The 21,659-nt window shown below is 37.8% G+C and overlaps 1 protein-coding gene across 6 annotated transcripts in view; it reads left to right on the top strand.

Moving 5' to 3' along the window:
• Positions 1 to 21,659, top strand: part of GRM1 (glutamate metabotropic receptor 1) — a 188,906-nt gene that overhangs the window by 24,143 nt on the left and 143,104 nt on the right. For all 6 annotated transcript variants that reach the window (XM_068677026.1, XM_068677025.1, XM_068677024.1 and 3 more), the window contains exon 3: positions 14,763 to 15,012. In XM_068677026.1, the coding sequence (XP_068533127.1) occupies positions 14,763 to 15,012 (250 nt within the window). The remainder of the gene's footprint in view (positions 1 to 14,762; positions 15,013 to 21,659) is intronic.

Below are 21,659 nucleotides of genomic sequence, written 5' to 3' on the forward strand. Positions count from 1 at the left end.
ATCATCAAGTCCTGTATATTAACTCAGTAAATTAATGATCTTCACAGAATCACAGAATCTCTAGGTTGGAAGAGACCTCAAGATCATCGAGTCCAACCTCTGACCTAACACTAACAGTCCCCACTAAACCATATCCCTAAGCTCTACATCTAAACATCTTTTGAAGACTTCCAGGGATGGTGACTCCACCACCTCCCTGGGCAGCCCGTTCCAGTGCCTAACAACCCTTTCAGTAAAGAAATTCTTCCTAACATCTAACCTAAAACTCCCCTGGCGTAACTTTAGCCCATTCCCCCTCGTCCTGTCACCAGGCACATGGGAGAACAGGCCAACCCCCACCTCGCTACAGCCTCCTTTAATGTATCTTCCTGTTTTTCCTTTTCTTTTTTTTATTTAAGTAAGCTGTCTGGTGTTTTCTTAAAAAACACTACCTTTAAATAGTACCTATAATAAAAAAGTTAAATTTACCTCTGGAAGAATCTAGTGGTTTACATTTTTTGTCAGATCCTGTTTTTATTATTATTATTATTATTATTATTATTATTATTATTATTATTATTATTATTATTATTATTATTATTATTATTATTTTATTTATCACCTCATTTCTTTCTAGCATGTCTTATTGGTTTGATATGCCTTCTTTGTAAGCTAAGGAAGATGCAATAAGATGGCTCAGAAATATTGCTATTCTATATTGTAAAAATACTCAGAGGTATTATGTAAACTAGTAACCCTCGATTTTATCAGCAATCATTTGCTTGAACCTCTGTTTTTGAAAATAAAATCCATAGAAATTCAGTTTCACAGAGTAGATTTTGTTCCTCACTGTATCATTTAATGTGCTTTCCAATGGCATATAAAAAGTCAAATTATAAAGCTGAAAACTGAGGTCTGCCTAAAGCATCTCCTTTTCATAATATGTTAATATGCATAACCATATGCTTTTCTGATTATATTAAAACCTGGACAGATGTATATGATAAGATTGTAGTTCCTTTGAAAATACCATAGCAATGCGGGAGATGTTTTTAAGGATAAAACTAATCTTAGACAGAAAATCTCATGCACATAAAATACAAAACTTAACCTAACCACTCTTATAAAGGAGATGAGACCACTGAAGAATATAACAAATGTTCGGAAGATATACATATTTATACAAATTCTGTCCATGATTTTGATATTCATTGTTGCCAAAGGTTTTGCAGGAAGGAGCTTGCTCACAGTTGTGCCAGTAATTCCTGTCAACAGGCTGATATTTCACGAGCAGCCTTCTGCATTTGTACTCACCCTCTCAAATGCAACAAAAACACATCAAAACCCTCTTTTGTGGGGTTGTTGTGGTGATGGAGGAGAAACCATTGCATCAAAAGGATAGAGTGAGGGTCAGATGGTTCTTGATGGGCACATTTCCTCTCTCTCCATACAGAAGAGTAACAGCATAGAATTAGTTGCTTTGCATTGCTTGTGGAAGTTGTGCACACTGTATACGTGATAGACTTTCTTATCTCCTTATTCTTCTGTGTAAGCATCCTAGAGGGTTATGAGCTGAATCCATAAGGGAAATATGCTGAAATCTGTGACCACAGTTTGTGTATAGTTTTCTTTATCAAGAGCTGTTAATATTTTACGTCTATGCAACCAGAAACAGTCTTGAACTGGATCCTGATGGCACCAAAGGAAATGAGCAGTGGCTAATTTCAGTATAACCTTCTGAGGCTCCAAACAGTTTCAAGGAAGATAAAGAAAGATTTGCATTCAGACTGCATTTTAAATAAAAACAGTTAGCTTTTCTATTGAATTCTATGGTGGAATTCATAGTAGCATTTTAGAAACAGTAGAAATCCTGCTGCTAATGTAATAGCTAAACAGTTTCTACATAGTTCCTTAGTATGAAAATGAGCTTTACTCAGTCCCTGAGTGTCTCTGCTCTTATATAATACAGGTTCACAGATGCCCTGAACTTCCCTATTCCAATCATCTGTGTTTTTGTTTCTATATAGAATCACATACTTAGAGAAACATCATAGGAGGTCTAATAGGAGAGTGTTCTTCAAAACAGCCTCTTTAAGGCAAATCTCATTTAATTAAAATTGCCCTGTAGGATCACTGCATTATGATCAGCTACTCAAATAGGAAAGTGCATGCAAACCACACAAACTACTCAGTTGCATGAAAAATAGTAATAAGAAAGAGAAAAATTAAAATCAATAAAAGGGACATATCAGTGCCAGACAAAATGGAATGAAATATGAAGAATCATCTTCTTTCTATAAAATGTGGGAAGCATACTTTTGTTCTCTTGGTGAAATCTTGATACTGTACTAAGAACCATAAAATCTAACTTAAATATCTTGCTTTTTTAAAATATCTTGCTTACTTTGGAGAAGAGGAGGTTATGTGAGACTCATACAAAGGACTACCAGGTCTTCACTTTAGTGCTGGATATACTTTGATGAGCAGAAAAGGAGTGTATGTGGCTCTTCAGTGGTATACAGAATTTGCAGTGATGATTTTTTTCTCTGAGACTTATTCTGCTTGTCCATATATCTATCACTATTATGAAACCTTCATGAGCTTTTTGTCATAAACAACCTGGTTGTTTATTTTGTTCTTTTAACAAAGAAAGAACGATAGAAAAAGAGAAAGATAGAAAGAAAGAGAAAGAAAATTGTCCAGTGTAATTAGCAACTAAAAATTTGTTTATTTTGGAACTCACATGTGTTTTGGTATCAGCTTCAATTTAGTCGATTATATTTGGATTAGATACAAGAGGCAGATGATATCTGGCCTGAAAACATTCTATGTGTCTGAGGAATTTGGTATCTTTTCACTCTGTGTTGCTTACATCTTGTCACAGAACATTATGTTATTTTATACCAGAGGCATGTTAACGATGCTGGGTTATACAATGTCAAAATAGAGTTTGAAGTCTCTATTTTTTTTGGGTCACATACCCGTGGTGTCCAGTCAGGACCTTGGGGACTGATTTTCTAATATTTGCAATTGTAGAAGCACATCCATTGAGATTCTGTATTCCTTTTTGTTAAAAGTAGGTCTTTCATTGCTAGATGAAAACACATAGAGTGTTTTAGTACCATGCTTGCACAGATTAGATCCACCAGACTCACTGTCACAAGAACAAGAAGCCTCTGCATGGACAGTTATTGATTCCACCAAGGCAGACACGTATGACACCCTGAAAAGCCCCATTGCCCCCCTACATCCTTGATGGAGACTCTTGTCAAAGATATCCCTCATGTGGGGCTGCCCTCCTTCACAGTGCCAGAGCAATGGCCTGGTCTTGCTGAGGAGTCTCACCAGAAAGAAGACAGGCGGGTACCATGTCTGCAGGCAGATTTCTTCTCATTCCCACGGCTGTGAGAGCTGTAGAGGCTGCACTGAAGCAGCCTGTCAGCTTTTACAGACAGCTGGCTCCTCTGCCAGAGCCTTGCTTCATGCTGCCAGTGGGGTGCCAGCGCTGAGGCTGGTAACAGCCCAGATCTGCTTTGCGGTCTGCCATCTCACTGCCTGCCCTGACAGTGGTTAATTACAGTCTTCCTGGAGAGCTCACATGCAGCGAGGGGTATGTGAATAGCTTGCCCTGCCCTCAGCAGCTGCTGTGCTTGGATGTGTTCAGCTTGTGCTTGGCATCAGCCTCTCTCCTCACATTTCTACCAGCCACCAGAGGCTCATCCTCACCAGGAACCTGCTGTCCAGGTTCACCCGCCTACCCAAGCCCTCCTTCTCTCCCCATTTTCCTCTCAGCTGAGTCACCATGCCAATTAACCAGATGAGGCCTAGCTGAGACACCCACCCCACTAGCAGCTGCCTCCAGGAAACAAGGCAGTAGGGCTGACAGGCTGCTGCCACACAAGCCTGAAGCCCATCTCGGGGCTCTGCCTTATCTCCAGGGCCTGGCAGTGGCGTCTCTGCCAGCCCTGTTCTCTAGTGCTTAGTTTCTCTGAGTGCTTCAGCCCCCATGGGTGTGATTTGGGAAAAGATGTGGCAGTGCGAGCACACAGGGCTATACCCTCCCTCCGTGGTGCCCACCACCCAGTGCAAGACTAAGGGGACTGCAGTCAGCTCATGGGACTTCAGCGGAGGGCTTCTTCATCTAGTGTCTCCTTCTGGGAACTTTTACCTGGAGGGTGAGCAGATGAAACTGTGCTTGAGTTATGTGTTTGGGTTCATGTTGTTTTAAACTGGAGTGAGGAGGCTGCGAGGGCCTTCTGGATAACAGCACTCCTTGTTGAGTACCAAGATGTCGTACCTCAAGAGCTGTCTGTAAGCCAAAGTGCTGTGAGTGTGGAGAAAGCAAATTCATGTTGTGTAGGGGAAAAAAAACAAACAAACAACTTTAATGTTTTGTTCATGCATTGTCTTCTGCCTTAAAACCTGGGAAAGAGTCTTTCCTTTCTCCCTCCAACCAGCTGTCTTATTGGTCTGCATAGCAGTGTTACATACATCTCTGTGAGACAGACAATGTGAGAAGGCATTCATAAGGCGTGCTGCAAAGGCCTCATCCCAGAAGCCTCTCCCCATCCAATTTGCAGAATAGAAGGTGCTGGAGGTGATCTGGGAGTGTCCTTGTGACCAGGTGCAGATGCCAGAGGACTTGTGTGGTCCAAGGTGTCCCTGCTGAAGCACAGTCTGATGAAGCCACTTGTATACAGGACCACTGCACTTCTAGGTTGGTATGCAAAGCTCTGGCAGGCAGCCTGTAGTTCCTGGCTGCCAGATTTGCATAACAGTCAGGTCATTTCATTATTTTTTCCAAGTTTTTCTTGGATCACTATTCTTTAAAACCTTTCCTTAGCATCTAGGGAAACTTGAATGAGAAATATCAGGGAAAGAAAGAGACTATGAATGAGGTAGGTATTTCTGATGTGAAAATAGTAAGTGTGAAAGCAGAAGAGGAGGAATAAAAACTATTTTTTCCTTTTTCGGGGGGGTAGGGGGGGTGGGTGGAGAGAGGTAAGGGGCACAACTAATAGGTTACAAGAAATCTATCAATAAAAATGCAGGAAAAGCCCTACCTCATACTTACTGAATTAAATAAGACAAGTATTTCATAAATCCACATTTAATCTCTCTTAATCTTTAATTTACATGTTTCTTGACTTTTTATTATCAATAGTAGTGTGCAAATAGAACAGCTAAGAGGCAGGATAAGGGCATAAAATAAAAGGTATCTGATTGTTCTGGAGCACCTGCTGAGGTGGCATCTCTCTTGTCTGTCTTCATGAAATTTGTGTATCTTTGTATTTTTTTCCAGCACAAAAAAGATTTCATTCTTCTCGTAAGACAGGAAAAAGCCAGGAGGGACTTGGCAATGTTGTTTTTTCTTCATTCACCTAGGGAATCAGTTCAAACAATTGCTTGGTACTTGCCTTAGTAAAAAAAAAAAGTCATGGGATAGCAGGTGTGTCTGGCTTCAAGAACTTCATGAATGACACATTTCTTTCAGCATTCAGAAATCAGAAATTGTGAATAACTGAAATGCTGTGTTGTTTTTTTCTTCCTCCCTCCCCCTCCCCCCCCCCACCCAAAGAGGTGTGTGCTAAAGAGTGAGATGCATTCTTGCAAGTGTCATAGGACTTCAGTGATGTTGATGCATCAAATCGTTATGCTGCTCACCTAGGATTTTCTTTCCCAGTTGAAATATTTTCCAGTACGGGAGAACTGGCACTGAAGGTTTTAAATTTACTTTGAAATTCCTGAATATTTATGTTTGTTATTCTGATCCTAATTAGCAATAACATGGTGATAAAGAGACAGAGATAAAAGCAAACCAGTCAAGAATGCAAGGCTGTCAGTCATAGAGTTTGTTGTTAATTTTCTGACAGTTGTGACAGTTTTGTTCTTTTAGGACTTGTCTAACTCAGTGCCTACGCTCAATCCCAGTTTATGCTTCCGTAGCTTAATGGCAATTCAGAGAAGAGAAGATGAACTGTTCATTTTTGCATTTAATTCACAAGTAGTATTTTAAGTTTCTATAATATTTCACATTTTCGGCTTTATAACTTTGTCCTAATTGCATTTAGCCAGTTTTTCTATCTCACAAGTGTGCCCTTCTGAAGCTCAGTCTTTTAAATTCACCACAGTGGGAGCTACACAAAGTAAACTAATAATTCTCTCCTTGTGGTTGTACATTCATTCCCTGTATGGGCTGCCTAGATTCTCAGCATTATTCACCTTTTCACCTGCAGATACTACAGTAGCCTGTAGAGAAAGATATTTCAAACATTTCATCAACCAGCATCAGAAACGCCTTTTAACATTGTGGAATTTAAACATTTACATTGTGTTAATCCTTGAGGTTATTAACTCAGTTGGAAATGTTGGCATCAATATCTTACCTCAGCTTTATTGATGGAAGAACTATTCAAAATTAGGATTTTATTTTTTTGTTTGTTTGTTTTCAATTTATTTCTGTTAGGCACAAATCTTACAAACACTTCTGCTATGTATTCGACTGTTCTGCTGTAAGTCTTTTAAAGCATTACTGTGAGTACTGGAATCACCATATGTGACAGTGTTTGCAGAACATGGATTTCAGCTTAGAGGTAATTGGAAATATTTTGACTAAATGTTTTATTTGGCGGGGGGTTGTTGCTGAAAAATATTTATGAAGTTAAATACAATCTTTTTGAAAATGTTGATTCTCTAAAAATGAAACACTTCTGTTTAGATAATTTTTATTTTTGCTTATGCAGTTCTCTTTTCCTAGGCCTTGTTCTTAAGTTATTAAAAATGTGGTTTTGCTCCTTATTTCTAGATTTCAGACTCAGCATCTAAACCTTTTTATGTTTCTTTGTTTCTTTTTGTATAAATCTAAGAGGCAGAATTACTAAATAAGTTATTCTGGGTTTCTTCCAGCTGTGCTGATATTTATTACAGATGATTAGTCATAGTAATCAAAGTCAAAAGTAGTCTTTGAGTGAGAGTAGATAGTTCAGATAATATTAGAAAATTATATTTATTTTCATCAAATTCTTTAATGGACATAATAGGCAAAGCAGTAACTTTCTTTCATAAGTGAGTTTAAATTAAAACACAATTATTTCTAAAATTACATAATCGTCTTCTGAATAATTATGTTACAGTATCAAGGGATTTGATTAAGCATGCATCAAAAAAGTCTTTCTTCTCATTTGCAATAAACCCCAGAAGTTTATTCCATCTACATGAACAATTTCTCTGGTGATGGATAAACTGTGATTAGGTACAGCTTCTTACACACAACACTAAGATTTATCACTTACATAGTATTCCAAAATTGACATAATTAACATCAGGAGGCGTGGCTCCCATAAACAGAAAATATAGGTGTTTAAAATAATATATAAGCCAAAATTGCTCTAAATCATAGAATATCCTGAGTTGGAAGGGACCCATAAGGATCAAGAAGTCCAACTCCTGGCACAGCACAAGTCTACCCAAAAGTTTAGACCATGTGACTAAGTGCACAGTCCAATTGCTTCTTAAATTCAGACAGGCTTGGTGCAGTGAATATTTACATATGGTATTATAGATGAGGTCAGTAGCTTTTTGGATATATTTTTTTCAATGTTAACAGACAGTAAGTAATAAAATTGAATAGTTTGTACCTCTTAAAAATTAATAATTTTTAATTAATAAACTGATTTCTCTGTGCCCTCAGATTCAGAAACTAGACAGCCAGTAGAAATGTCTCTTTATTTTATTTTTATTTATTTTTATTTTATTTTTAGTTTTCCATTAATTTTTTTATGTCCAAAGCTTCATTCATAGTAGGGTACATGTGTAATTTTTGATTGCTCAGGGTTGCCATCAGTATTTTAAATCTTGTGCTTGAAATGTAAGCTAAACTAATTGCATAATTGCCAAAGCATGAACAGAACTAAGCATTAATTTCATTCTTTCATTTTGAAACATCTGCTCATATTTAAAAATAAAATAAGAGAGAGAATACGGTTCTCCTACTTTGATGTGCCTTTTGAGTATTCTTTCCAGAAGTATTTTTGCAAATAACTTTACCAACTGTAATAATTACAGAGAGCTTTGAATAAACAATAGATTATTCATAGGAGAATGTTCTCACTGGAACTTATTCTGTGTTTACTTTCTTCTGTCTTATCAAGAAAGAGAAAACATCTGTGACCACTGTCCAATCATTGCCAAAGAACAGCCCTAACTAATGGTTAATGTTAGGGGTCGTTGGATTATTTTCAGTAAATTCTAAAGAAAACTGGAAGCTACTGATAACTCATGAACGACAACAAAAGAATAGGTTCAGTGAGTAAATTTTTTTTTACAAGTATTGTATATCAGGCAAGGATTTATCTGAAAAAGATCCATTAGAATATAAATAAATCTCTAAAGCTCCTTGTTATAAATGAAATAAATAAGCACTAGGAGTATCCTTTGAATAAATTTAGGGAAAAAAATAAAAACTCGGGGCATTTTTCTTGTTTTGGAAATGTTATTTAGCACTACTCTTACCACATCAAGACTGACTTCACCTGTGTTTCTATTTCTGACAAGAATATCAATTAGTTGTTCAAGATGATGCACGTGCCTCATACAAGATGAAGGTTTAAATATAACCATTTCATCTGACAGCAATGTTTTACCTATGTTTGGGTTTACTTTATGGAAATAATACATAGCTACGGTGAGCTGTTGGCAGAATGTGCATACTTTGTAATTAATGACAGAAGGTAACCTAGCATTTAATAAAATAATGGGAGTTTTCTTATCTGAAATATAGTTTTATTTCTCTGAAAAACTGAACTATGATAGGAATGCTGTATTATTTTATGGCTACAGCAATCATCAAACGCCAACCTCTCATTTACTGTTTTTATTTTCTCCCTTGTATTCAGTTTTATTTGAGTTCAGAAAATGAAAAGACTAGTCTTGACTCAACAGCTCCCTTTCTGCATTTCTACAAGGGCCTGAAGTTTGGAGGAAAATAGGCCATAAGCACAGATGGCAGAGTATTGTAGAGCACCAGAGATGACTCAGTTCATTCATTTAATGCATCTTTCTGGCTTTCATCGGGCTGGAGTACTGTTGGTTTGAAACCTATGGTAAGCACAGGAAACTTTGCCAAGGTACTTTAAAAGAATGTGGAGTGTTTACACCACTACATCAATTTCTGATAATGAGTTCCCCTCTGTCACTGAAAAGAGAGTGAGGCCTCCACACAATGCAAAATCTCTCAGGTGCTGTCAAAGAAAAATGAGCATGGAAACATGAGGGAAAGTCTGACTTCCACAGATTCATGAGTTGGCCTGGGATGCATACTGGTGGTAAGGAGGTCCCCAATACCCATTGCTAAAAGCAACTTTAGAACCAAGCAGCTGGGACATGAAATGAGTGAAAGGCACTCAGGGAGTAGTGGGCAATCCAGCTGGTCTCCAAACACCATTGTACTTAGAGAAATTGAAAGAGCTACTTTGGCATTATTTGTTGAAAAATTTGTTTCTTTGCTGATTTATTTGCGAGCTAGTTAGAATAAATAAGAGGTAGGATTTTCCTTTTAATCTTTGAGTGTTAGAGTGGGGTTTTAGGTTTACTGACTTTTTTTTTTTTTTTTTTTCTCTTTTGTTACTTTCTCCACTGTTCTGTTCTGACTGATATCAGAACTGGAGCTCATATCCATGCAGTGTTCTTATTGTAAAGTGGCTGATCCCTTAGGGTTTCTAAAGTACTCTCGTAGCCTAACTCTTCTGCTTTGAAGTTTCCTCTTAAAAACATGTGAGCTGAAATATACTCAGTGAAGAAAGTGGTGTTGAAAAAGCTATCTGAACTCTGAAAAGAAACTGTGGTAAAGGGCTTTAGGCATTGAAGTCAACATTAAGTGTAGAACGTTCCCTGAAAACGAAAGACAAATTCTATTTGGAATAACTGATAACTCATAAAATGTAGCCCCTTTGACAACAGTGTGATTTTAGCATTGAAAAAGATTTTCTAGGGAAAAATGTTTTAGTGTTTTATTTCTACCCTTTCCACAGTGACAGGGAAATCAGAGGGGGGCTGTGTTGGCACAATTGTCCTGGAAGCCCTGTGCCAACAGGGCTGCTTTTGCTTCCCCAGAAGAAGGTATTACTCTTGTTGTGAGTATAATACTTACACATCGGAAGTACAGAAATAAGATAGGTGGGCAGATCCATTCTTCAGCATCTCATTTTTTTGCCAATCTATTGCACTGATAGAATGGCTTTAGACTTAGGCTTTTATTTTTAACTCTGTAGATCAAAAGTGTCAAAAAATGGGTCTAAAGGGTTGAATTTCTACAGCTTAGAAACGGAGTGCTTATCAGCTGAGCCACATTAGCCAATGGTGTATACGTTCCCAGCCTATTGCAAACATGCTAATTTAAATCTGATTGTTGGCCTTTTTAATTTTAGTTTGCAATGGACTAGAAGTATGCACACGCTTATTTAATATGGTTTGACTGATAAGAAACATTAAAATGAGACAACTCAATCGTTTCTCATTAACTGACCCTATTCAAAGATACCCTGATGGTGAAAGGAAATAGTGGATTTTGTAGGGGAGAAAACTGACACTTAAAAAAAAAAACTTTATTTTAAATCTGTTAAGTGGTCTAAAACCTTCCAGGCATGTATTTGGAAACTGTACAGTTATTGTTATATTTAACATTGCCTCTAGATTTTTTTTTTTTTTTTTTTTTTTTGAAACAGCTATTGGAATATATTGGGAATATATTTCTGTAGCACAAATATGAGTGGTTCATGTTGCCTTATGCTGCCTCACAGATAATTGCTATCCTTGAATGAAATCAGCCATTGAAGGAAATGGGATGCTCTGTTTCGGTTATAACCCAATATAGAATATAGCCCCTTGGAAATGCAGCACTTTGTCACATGGCTCAGGTGGATCCATACTCTGTGCATCCCTCAGAAAGACAATATCCAGGATTCTCATAAACATCTGATTGTTAAGGCTACATTTCCGCTTCATTTCATACATGGAAAAAAAAAAAAACGTCTCTCTTGACAAAGAGAATGGAAGTAAAATTGCCAGACAACTCTAATAAAAAGGACAGTATAAACCTTTTAGATGAAGCTCCTGGGCTCAGCTCCCCACACTGCTGAAGTGCTAATACAAGTAAATAGTGTAACTTCCTTTGGCAGCTGTGACTTGAATGTCTCACAGGAGCATTTTATGAAGCTAAATTTTTGAATTATTTTAGGGGGCTTTGAAACAAAGAGTTATACAAGTTGATTGTTAAGTGAAAATGTCTTTTTTCTTTTCATTAGGCTGACATCTTTGATTTCTACTACAGCTTCATCTTCATATTTTTGTTATTTAACTGCATAAAACACAGAGATTTAGAATAATTCTCACTATGCATAGCTCTCACCAGCATCTTCAGGTACTTGGATCCTTCATCTGGAATAGCCTTATGTAGGATTCTTAGAGTGGTGAAGCAAAGCTGTCTGTCACTGAGAGGACAGTGCTCTTAGTACAATTGTAGTCATGATAGGGTTAGAATTTGCCTTTACAGTGCCATATGGACTCTACTTGAAGCATGAAAGGAGAATATCTCATTCTCTGAACAGGATACAAGTTGAATAGAACTTTTATTTTTTATTATTATTATATGAGGGGTTTTAAAACAAAACAGCAAATATTTTTAAAAAGTTAGCAAGGTACCATGGGGCTTAAAATATGTTCCTGGCACAGCTAGCATTTGGTTACAGTTCAGAATGAAACTTGGTTGTTTGTGGCCTTAAGATAATAAATACGTAGTCATTTCCCAATTTATTCTAGTAACAAAAAGGCAGTTATGAATGAGATTGAATTTTCGATTGCTCTTTCAAAGGAAAAATGACCCTCAGTCCATGGTGGTGTTGCAATTGTTGATCCTGTTGAAACTCTTCACTGACTGCCATCTTGTGCAGATTTTTTTCATTACATGTTTCCCTTCTCAGCTGTTGCATATGTTGATTGAAATTGATGTACCCAGCAAGCTGGTACAGATGGATATATTCTTGGCTGTTGCACAGAATTAATTAGTGTTTTCTGTTTTGTATATACCCTTACAGTGTGCTTTCCCCGGTAGCTGAGTGCACTGAACAATGCATCTAACATCTACCACATGTTCATTCTCTTCCTGGTCATTTCCCCTGGAGGAGGAAGGTGTGCAGTGTGCTGTCTTGCTTGGGGAGTGCAGGAAACAGGCTTCAAAAGGACCTGTTTCATCAAGTTTCATCTCCGTCTGTTGCAGACATCTACATTATGTAATGCTCTTGTGAGCTTACCAGCTCCATTCTAAAATAAGATGTCTTTCCTTGTACTGCTATTGGAAAGCTGTTTCACAACTTCAGAGAAAGGTTAGAAAGTTTTCGTTTCCAGCCTCAATTTTTTTTTTGCTTTGTTTTTGCTTTTTTGATCTTCTGTGTGCGTGGTTCTTGATCTTAATGAGCTTTTATACCTTTTAGGTTCTTAATTGCCTTTATTGAATGTATAGGCAACACTACTTCCTATTAGCCTAATTTTTGTACGCTGTTTTACTGTTAGTGCAGATGTGGCTGTGTGTTTGGGATGATTGTTATTCCATCAAATTAAAGCTGGAAAAAAGCATTCTAAGTGGATTTAATTTTGTATTTGTTGAAATCATTAGCTTCGGTTAGAACAGAGTTAGTGTTGTATTGATGTATGAGAAAATCCCATCCTACCCTTACATTTAGGGCATTATTAAATTAGGTAGGAAACTTATTATATTTGTTTTGTAATACACATTGCCTAAATATCTAAGAAGATTCAGTTTACTCCAGTGGCTCAGCTTAGGTAAGATTTTACTTTAGGAATAATCCCACTGACTTCAAATGAGTTTACTTGTTGCATGAAGTTCCACATGAAACTGGAGAGGGGGGGGGGGAGGGGAGGGATCCAATGATCTCTTGAGGTCCCTTCCAACCCCTACAGTACTGTGATTCTGTGAAACTGGGCATTATATTCCAATTTCTTTCCAAAGTATGAGGTGCTTGCTAATGCAAGTCGGCAGCAAGGCTGTCCTGCTGCAGCCTGGGGCCCGAGATAGGTCATAAAAACATTGTAGCTCAAACTGCCCAGCCTCAGGTCCTGCAGTAAATTCCTTGGTGACTGTGAGTTATGTCCTACAAATATATGGAAATACCTTGACAGTGTCTCCTCTGAGCATCCATCCCAGTGTGACAACCCCTGTGAGAGGCAATGGTGCTTCCCCAGGTACAGGGGCATGGGACAGGGCTGAGCACTGTGGGGCTGCTTGCTGGTGCATTCCCACCAGGCACAGCCCTTCCTCTCCTTTCCCCACAGCCGTGCAGGGCCATGGCTTTGCTCCCGTTCTGGAGTACGTCTGGTTCACAGGCAGCAGAGCAGACAGACCTGCGTGCTGTATCTGTCATTGAGTCACAGATTGGAAAAGAGGCCATGCCGCTGAGCTGCAAATTTGTGAGGAACTAGGTTAGCTCAGTGCAAAAGACTTTGAAACTTGCATTTTGTGCTTGAAAATAGATGTGGAAGGTTTGGCTATATCCTAGTACAATTATGACTATATGAAACTGCACAGTTTGTTGGACCTGCTGTAAAGAATCCAAATTTCTGGAAAAACTGTACTATCCTTGTTTGATTTATACAGAATGCCTGATCTATCTCTTGATGAATTTTCTGTCCTGTAGCTGTGCATTTTGGGGTGTTGTACATTTTTTCTGGTGAATGAATTTAGGCTGATTCAGAAGTGCTCCTCATTGCAATTTGCTATTTGAAACTGTCTCTGCAAAGAGGGGAGTTGCATCTCTTCAGTTACCACAGGTTTGGAAAGGTCTGTGTCTGGAAGTATTGAACATATTTGATGTTACTCCCTCAAGAAACCGAGCAAGTATTACAAATGTGGATAGTGAAAAAATTGGGCTTCTCTTTTTGAATGATCTCTTGTTGCTGTTAATAGACAATTTATTGTAATCCATCTGCTCTTCTTCTCTGATTGATGTTCATCATAAATCTTGTGCTCATGGCAGGCATAAAATATTCAAAGAAAATTTGAGATTTCACCTGTCTCCATAGCTGAAGGCAGTTTGAGTTTTACAAAGTTGTTTTAGGGATTCAAAAATATATGAAAAGAGAAGGAAAAAAAAAAAAAGAATTTTAGAATCAACTTGTGTATTATCTGAACCACAAAGTCAAAATTTTTCTGTATTAGAAAGAGCTGTTTTGGAAGTCCTTACAGATAGTCTCCTATTACAAGAGAAACATCAGGCCTAAATTTTAACTGTCATGAACACTGGTCAGTCAGATTGGTGCAAACGGCTTTTAAAATGTAACCAGATCAGGTTGTTTTATGTTTGCAATCATTTTTCATTCATTTTTACTACTGGGGAATACATGTGGTATGTAACAGATTAGAATGAAATAATTTTATTTTTTCTCTTTATTGTGACGGTTTTCCTGTAGTAGAACAGCTGTGATAATTGCAAGAAAAATGTTAATAGAATGTTAAATGTACTGTCTAAACTCTTTGTCCACTTTTCTACCTCTCCACACCTTATTTGTCTTTAATATCCACTGGTAAATCAATATAAGAAACCTTCAGTCTCCAGATCACTTAAGACCTGCTGATCCACAAGTATATCATTATTTCACCGAACTCTGAGCATGTTCACTTTGGAGGACCTCCTTTACTTTTTGTAGTTGATTTCCCACCCTTAATTGGGCAAATGCCTGATTTAATACCTTTTTTCCTTTTTCTTTAAAAACAGGAAATTATGGGGAAAGTGGAATGGAGGCCTTCAAAGAGCTGGCTGCCCAAGAGGGTCTCTGCATTGCTCATTCTGACAAAATCTACAGCAACGCTGGGGAAAAGAGCTTTGATCGTCTGCTCCGCAAACTACGAGAAAGGTTACCCAAGGCTAGAGTGGTGGTTTGCTTCTGTGAGGGAATGACAGTGAGGGGGATCCTCATTGCCATGAGACGCCTGGGAGTGCTTGGGGAGTTTCTGCTAATTGGAAGGTAAGGCTTTGAGTGGATTTCATCGCAGCTCTTCTCCATCTCATCCTGCAGGCAGTCCTTTGTTTCAGAACTCTGGAATACAGGCTACTCATAATTTTCGTATTTACTTTTCTAATGAATGAAAAGAAGTGGCAAGATGGTAGAGCAGATCTTGGTAAAAGGATATGAAGATGCCTGGCAACTTAATTGGTGTTGTTAACTTTTGCTGAAGTAAATGTTAATTATTATCTGTTTTTTATAGACATAAGATATTAGCATTTTTATGCTTCCACATGCTCTGGAGAAATATTTCATCTGCAGATTTTAGAAGCAAAATATGGGATGAAGAATTCTGATTTCAGAATGTGAGCTGGAAATGTGATACATGATAGCATTTCATGTGGTTTTACTAAGGAGGTACTGACTATCTTTTGGTAATTTGAGAAAACATAAATTTTCAAATGTTTTTGATTACTTGAACTTTTTTCACAGCCTTAAGGTTAGAAACTGGCATTTGGTGTTGTATACTTTATTCTGAGCTTTGCTGTTTAGAGCTAGGGCACTGAGATTACAAGGATTTCTTTATTTTTTAAAATATCAATCTTGTTGATGGCCAACTCAGTATATATGTTTGCACTTACAATACTGAACAATGCTGATGTGTATTGGACAGGCAAAGACTGACTTATTTCCTCTAGAATTTATCAGTTCTTTATTAGATATCCACTGGAATATGGTTATTTTATTTCTATCATATGTGATCTATCCACATTGCAAAAATCAAGGTACAAGTCAGAGAATCCTCAAAATAAGAGTTATCACAAAAATGGCAATGTCTTTATGTCTGGTTTTCCATTTCAGTGAATCTTGTTTTGATGATGAGGGCTGACATTTTCTGTCTTGTCTGTTAGATTGATAATGTCTTTTTTAATCCTTCTATTCACTCTTTGTATTTCTCTTATCTATTGTTTAAACACCATTCCTTCAAGGTCTTTGACAGTCTTAACTACTCAGCTTCTGTTTTCTTATTCTGTTGTCATTCTGATCTATCAAACTTTTTTGTCCCTTTCTCTCTCTGAAGTTTTTGTCTGTCAGTCTTGTGGCTGCAATGTCGTCCTTTAGCCCTGTATTATAATATTGCTCTTTTCTTGCATCACTCCTCAAAAATCACAATTGTGATTCCCATAAATCAGATAGCTAACTTTACCTAAGTAATCATCTGAAAGCAATCAATGGTTCTCCTTTCATTGTTCTTTTTTCATTACATTTTTTGATTCTAATCTGTTTAAAGCAGAGATTGTGTCTCTAGAAGAGTGTGTAGACAAGATGTAGCACATTTGGAAAGCCTTCAGCATTAAAATGAAAGCAGTATGGAAAATGATATTCTCTTTTAGATTTGTGCATGTGCTTTTCATCTGCATCATTCAATATGCAATGAATAAAGGAACCTTTCAGGACTGTTTCAGTGAGTTGAAGAACCTGACTATAATAAAATTAGTCTGGATCATGGCATCCCTGGTCATTCTGTAAACACCCTGGCAGCTTTAGACAGTGTACTGTATTCACGTGTTGTTGCTTTGTAGTGGTGTCTTATTATTCACCTGATTTTGGTGCTTTTCTCTGGCTCTACAAAAGAGACAAAGGAAATAAGTCTCTTACTTCAAGCACCCAAACTCAGTATGATGGTAGTACAAACATCAGTTTTTTATTAGGTCATTTACTTTATCCCCCTTATTTATGGATAATATATATTAATTATAAATATTATTATATTTATTAATTATAAATATTATTATAACATTTTAGCTTCAAAATTTGACTAAAAGCTTTTACAAAACATTATGATGCTCTGGTTTAATTGTTTTTCTTAGAATCTGCCCAAAAACATTGCTCTGCACTTTGTCAGAACCTCTCAACTATTAAATGTTAATAATAGAATTTCACAAATATGTTTTTCAGATAGGCTTCAACATAGTCTTATTTTATGCTGGTAATAGAGTATGGGAGAATCATTTTTAGGACTGGGTCAGATCTGCCTTTTTAGGTGATCTGGTTGTAAAACAGACTGGCTGTGCACAGTCCGGATAGTGCTCAACAGATGGTTGAAATAAAAAATATTATAGGGCTTGCACATGTTTTCTAAATGCTTGCAGAACTAAAAGAAAAGACATTTTCTTTGAATTGTTCTGATTAAGACATTAAAAAAATGGCAAATCTAGCAAACTTATTCACAAGTAAGTTGCAGTGAAACTGCAGTGCTATGAATTTGGTCATCTGTACACAAACAGGAACTGAGGCATGTATTAACATTGCTCTGACATGCTGTTTAGTCATTCTCACTCAAGTACCCAGCTAAGCAAAAAACCAAAAGCCTTTTAAGAGCATTCTTTTTATTGAGGGAAATGGGACTGAATGTGAAATCAAGACTTTTTGCAATAGTGAGCTAAACAAAGCCTTTAATTTGCCCACAGGTTCATTATCAGCTACACTATATCAACTCCATAATCTACTCTGACTCACTGTAAAGAGGAAGCCTTTACAAAAGGACACCTGGCTAAATAGTGCTCTTCCTGCTGTATCTTCAGTATTGCTATTGGTGAAAGCAGACAGGCATTGACAAACTCAACTAAATCCAAGGTATCAGAAAGGGAGCTGAGAACTAAATTTGACTTTAGTTTAAATTGGGAATGATACATTGGGAATTATAGAGGGTTACACTGAACTGGGACTGGTTTGTCAGATGTGGGGGAATTTTCCAGGATGTGTTGACTATTCTCAGGCATGGAGTTAGGAGCCTATTTGTGCCGTATCTAAGCAATTGTTCCTAAATTCAGATCAAAGGTCTGAGTAGAAGTTCAGTCTACTTTGCCACTGGAAAACACAGTCTGTTGTAAAGGGAATTTCTATTTCTGAATCTGGAAGGAAGCAAGGGTAAAACATGACCGGAGAAGGGATTATAATCCCACTTGAGGGAGAATAGCAGATGATTCTGAAACTAATACAGTGTCCAAATGTAGTGAAGAATCTAGAAAGAAAACTATTAAGCTATAAAATTAAGGACAAGAAAGCTGAAAAAACAACAGGTTGATAATATACAGGAAAGGAAGTAAAAAAAAACACAAATGGCTTTATTTAAAAACGGTGATTGCAACAGTATTGCTGTAATCAAAGGCAAAAATTCTATTAAGAAATTAAGCCCTCTCTTAAGGAAAATTCAGGTGATATGTCTTTTAACAGAGACTAGTTTTTATATGAAGTGACTACATAGAAAGATGCTCAACATTATGCTCAACATTATGTTTACATAGACCACTGGCTTCTATATTACTTAATAAGCATAAATTAGGCCTTGTGAGAATCTTTCAAGATGGATGAATCTGTACATCCTCTGAAATGATGCATCAAGTCAAAGCATGTAACTGACTTGCCAGCATCTGTGAGTAATGCAAAGCAAATGAAAGATGCAAACAAAATCCCAGAGTTCAATAGTTACTCTGTGATCAATGAAGAATTGACATGTTAGATAAACAGTTGGAAATCAAAATGCACTTTTGTAATTTCAAAATTTCTTAGACTCCTACACAAAATAGTTTGTGTAAATGTATGAGGAGTTTTAGGAAGAAAGAGAGACATTAGTGTACCTGCATTTTCAATATAACACCAAGTAGTGGAATATATATTGCTTTGTTTCCGTAGGCTTTCCGATGTTTTATGGTATTCATTTGTATTGCTCTATAGGCTGTTGTAGAACCATGAATTTTAAGTGCTGGTAGGGTGATGTCTTATGAAGATTTAAACGTTTGGCAGTGAAGATATGGTTGGCATCTCTGCTGTGAACTTAGTACATTTTCAGAGGGAAAAGTGAGTTCTTTTTCTACCTAATAAAGCTCTTTTAGCATAGGGTGACAAAGTTTTCAAGGTGGATGGTGTGATGAAATTTTCCTTGACTGCCCTCCCTTCATAAGGCAGTATTAATGATGGTATTTCTGGCATTTAACTGCACATTTTCTGAAATGTTGCTGAGGTTTTCAAGTTTAGCAGGGGAGAAAACAATTTCATGGTCACATATGACACCAGTGACCAGGGAAAATTTTCTGTTAGGACACAGAAATGGAGACTCTAACAACTAAGTCTTTGAAGTTTGGTCTCTGCATTTCATTAAATATGGAGACACTCAGAAACAACCAACAGTTTTCTGGTTTCTTGTGGAAGTGAATGCATCCTCAAGAAAATGTAATTTAGGAGATCTCACTAATTGCTATGCTGGACCCAATTCAATTTTACTTTGCAAGGCAAAACACCAGTGCAAAACTTATGAATGAATTGCTTTTGGTGCTGGCCAGATCAGATACAGCCTAGGTAATACTGGCCTATTATTAAATTTCTGTGATTGATAACAAAGTCCCGTTGACATGGCAGCATGCCCTGGTAGGATTTAAGAGATTTCTTAAGCTGGTTTCACTTATTTCTTCCCAGTGGGCATGATGGGCAGCTTCTCCTTCCCACAAAAGTCTTGAGGGCTCTATTCCGTCACCACTCCTGTTCATCAGCCCCCTGACAGCTTCGGGGAATATAATGAAATGACGTAGGTGGGTCTGGTGGGGATGTAGTTAACTTCACAGCAGCGTGTATGGTGCTGTGCTTTCATTTGTGGCTAAAACAGTGTGGATAACACCAATGTTTTGACTCTTGAGCAGTGTTTGTGCAGCATCAAGTAGTTCTCTCTTCCTCCCAAGCCCTCTCAGGTAGCAGGCTGGGAGTGGGCAATGCACTGGGAGGGGATGCAGCTGACCCAAACTGACCAAAGGAATAATCTATTCTGTATGACGAAGTGTTCAGCAGTACAAGCTCAGTGAAAAGAGAATGTAGGGGGGACATTTGCGGTTATGATGCTTCTGAAGCAACTTTTATGTGTGTTGATGCTTTACTTTTCAGCAAGTGACTGGACATCTGCCTGTCTATGGAGAGGAATTAATTCCTCTTTTCACTTTGCTTATACACTCAGCTTTTACTTGCCTTCTTAAACTCTCATTATTTTTATCCACAAATTTTTATTTTCCCTCTGTCTTGTGGGCGAGGGGATTTAGGTTGGCTGGGTGTTTGGCTGTTGGCCAGGGTCATCCCACCACAGTCATTTTTGGTGCCTAATGTGTGGCCTGAGATAACAACAGCTTTGATCCGATTGTGTGCTGTAGCTGTTGTGGCTGTTAATTGGCAGGATTCTGTGCTGGTCATGGAGTTTGCTTGTTTTACTGTATATTAAAAGCTAGAGGCTAGTGGTCACTTCTGGATTTTGCTGTTCTCTGGGCTGCTTATCACTCTATTTTGTTGTGCCTGTGACCATGTTGATAAAAAAAAAAAAAAAAGGCCATGCATTTGTGCTGGCATATGGCCCAGGCATGGATCATGTTCTTTTGCTGGATGAGCTATCTTGAGAATGAGGGATTACACCTCCCTTCTTGTTTCTGGCATTGGTGTCCCTAGCTCTGTTGCATGGGCTTCTGAGGTTTTTGTAGATCTGTACAAAGCTGTTTAGTCCCATTATCTTACTTTTGTTGGCTTTTCATTGGATATGTGGAACCTGATTTCATCAACCTGATATAAGAGTGAACAACTTGTTGGTGAGGCACATAGAAATGTGTCATTCGGAGCACAATCCCTGGGTGACAAGGTGTATGGGAGGATTTGACCAGGTATGCAGGGCAGTTATTGCCTTTGATAGTCTGCAATTTTATGGCTGAAGAGACATGTAATGCCATTGAAATTGGGAACCATTTGACAGACAGATGACTTGCCTACTCCATTGGGACCTACCAATTCATAGCACTGATTTGGGGCTTGGCCTGTGATTATTGAGCCTCCTTCCACCTCCATCACAAGAGCAGGGGAAGAAGGGCCTCAGCATCTGAAGACACCTCAGGTTAAGAGAAGGACACAAAACCTACCTACAGTAATCACTCCAGGAGTCAAAAAGAAAAAGTGGAAGCAGAGATTGACAGGTCCATACATTAGCAAGGGAAAAGGAGGAAGCGTCGAATTAGGAAGCTGGTCCTTTGGCAAGAAAATGGGAGGAGGAAGTGACAGAAGTCACCTAACAGTCAAAAAGCACCTGAGTGACCCTGAGTGAACTTTGGGATATGCAGAAAGATTACATTTGTTAGCCAGGTGAATGGATTGCTGCCTGGCTGCTTTGATATTGGGATACTGGGTATGACAATCAGAAATCAAAAGGTAAGCTTGCTATGGAATGGCAAGATGGACAAAAAAAAATGGTAGAGAGGCAACAATCCACAGCTTCTGGATGTATTTCTTGTCAAGTGTGATGGCGAAGTATCCCCTCATGGATCGTCATATAAATTAGTGATGGTAACAAATTGATTTAATTTGATCCAAGTTTTGTACATTTTGCCTGTGGTGGTAACAGTTAAACAATCTCCCTGTCTTTATCTTGACCGGTGAGTTTTTTTTTATATTCTATTTTCTACCCCAGTGCTGTTGAGAAGGGGAAGTTGACAAGTGGCTGTGAGTGGGCATTTAGCTGCTAGCCAAGGCTAACCCACCACAGATGACATGGACTGCACTGCCAGCAATGTAATGACAGGCAGTTCTTCTTTCTTTCTTTCGGTTCGAACATCAGAAATATCATAAAGATCATGAAGTATCATCAG

Source organism: Anas acuta, chromosome 3, assembly GCF_963932015.1.
Source record: "Anas acuta chromosome 3, bAnaAcu1.1, whole genome shotgun sequence".
Taxonomy (NCBI): Eukaryota; Metazoa; Chordata; class Aves; order Anseriformes; family Anatidae; genus Anas; species Anas acuta.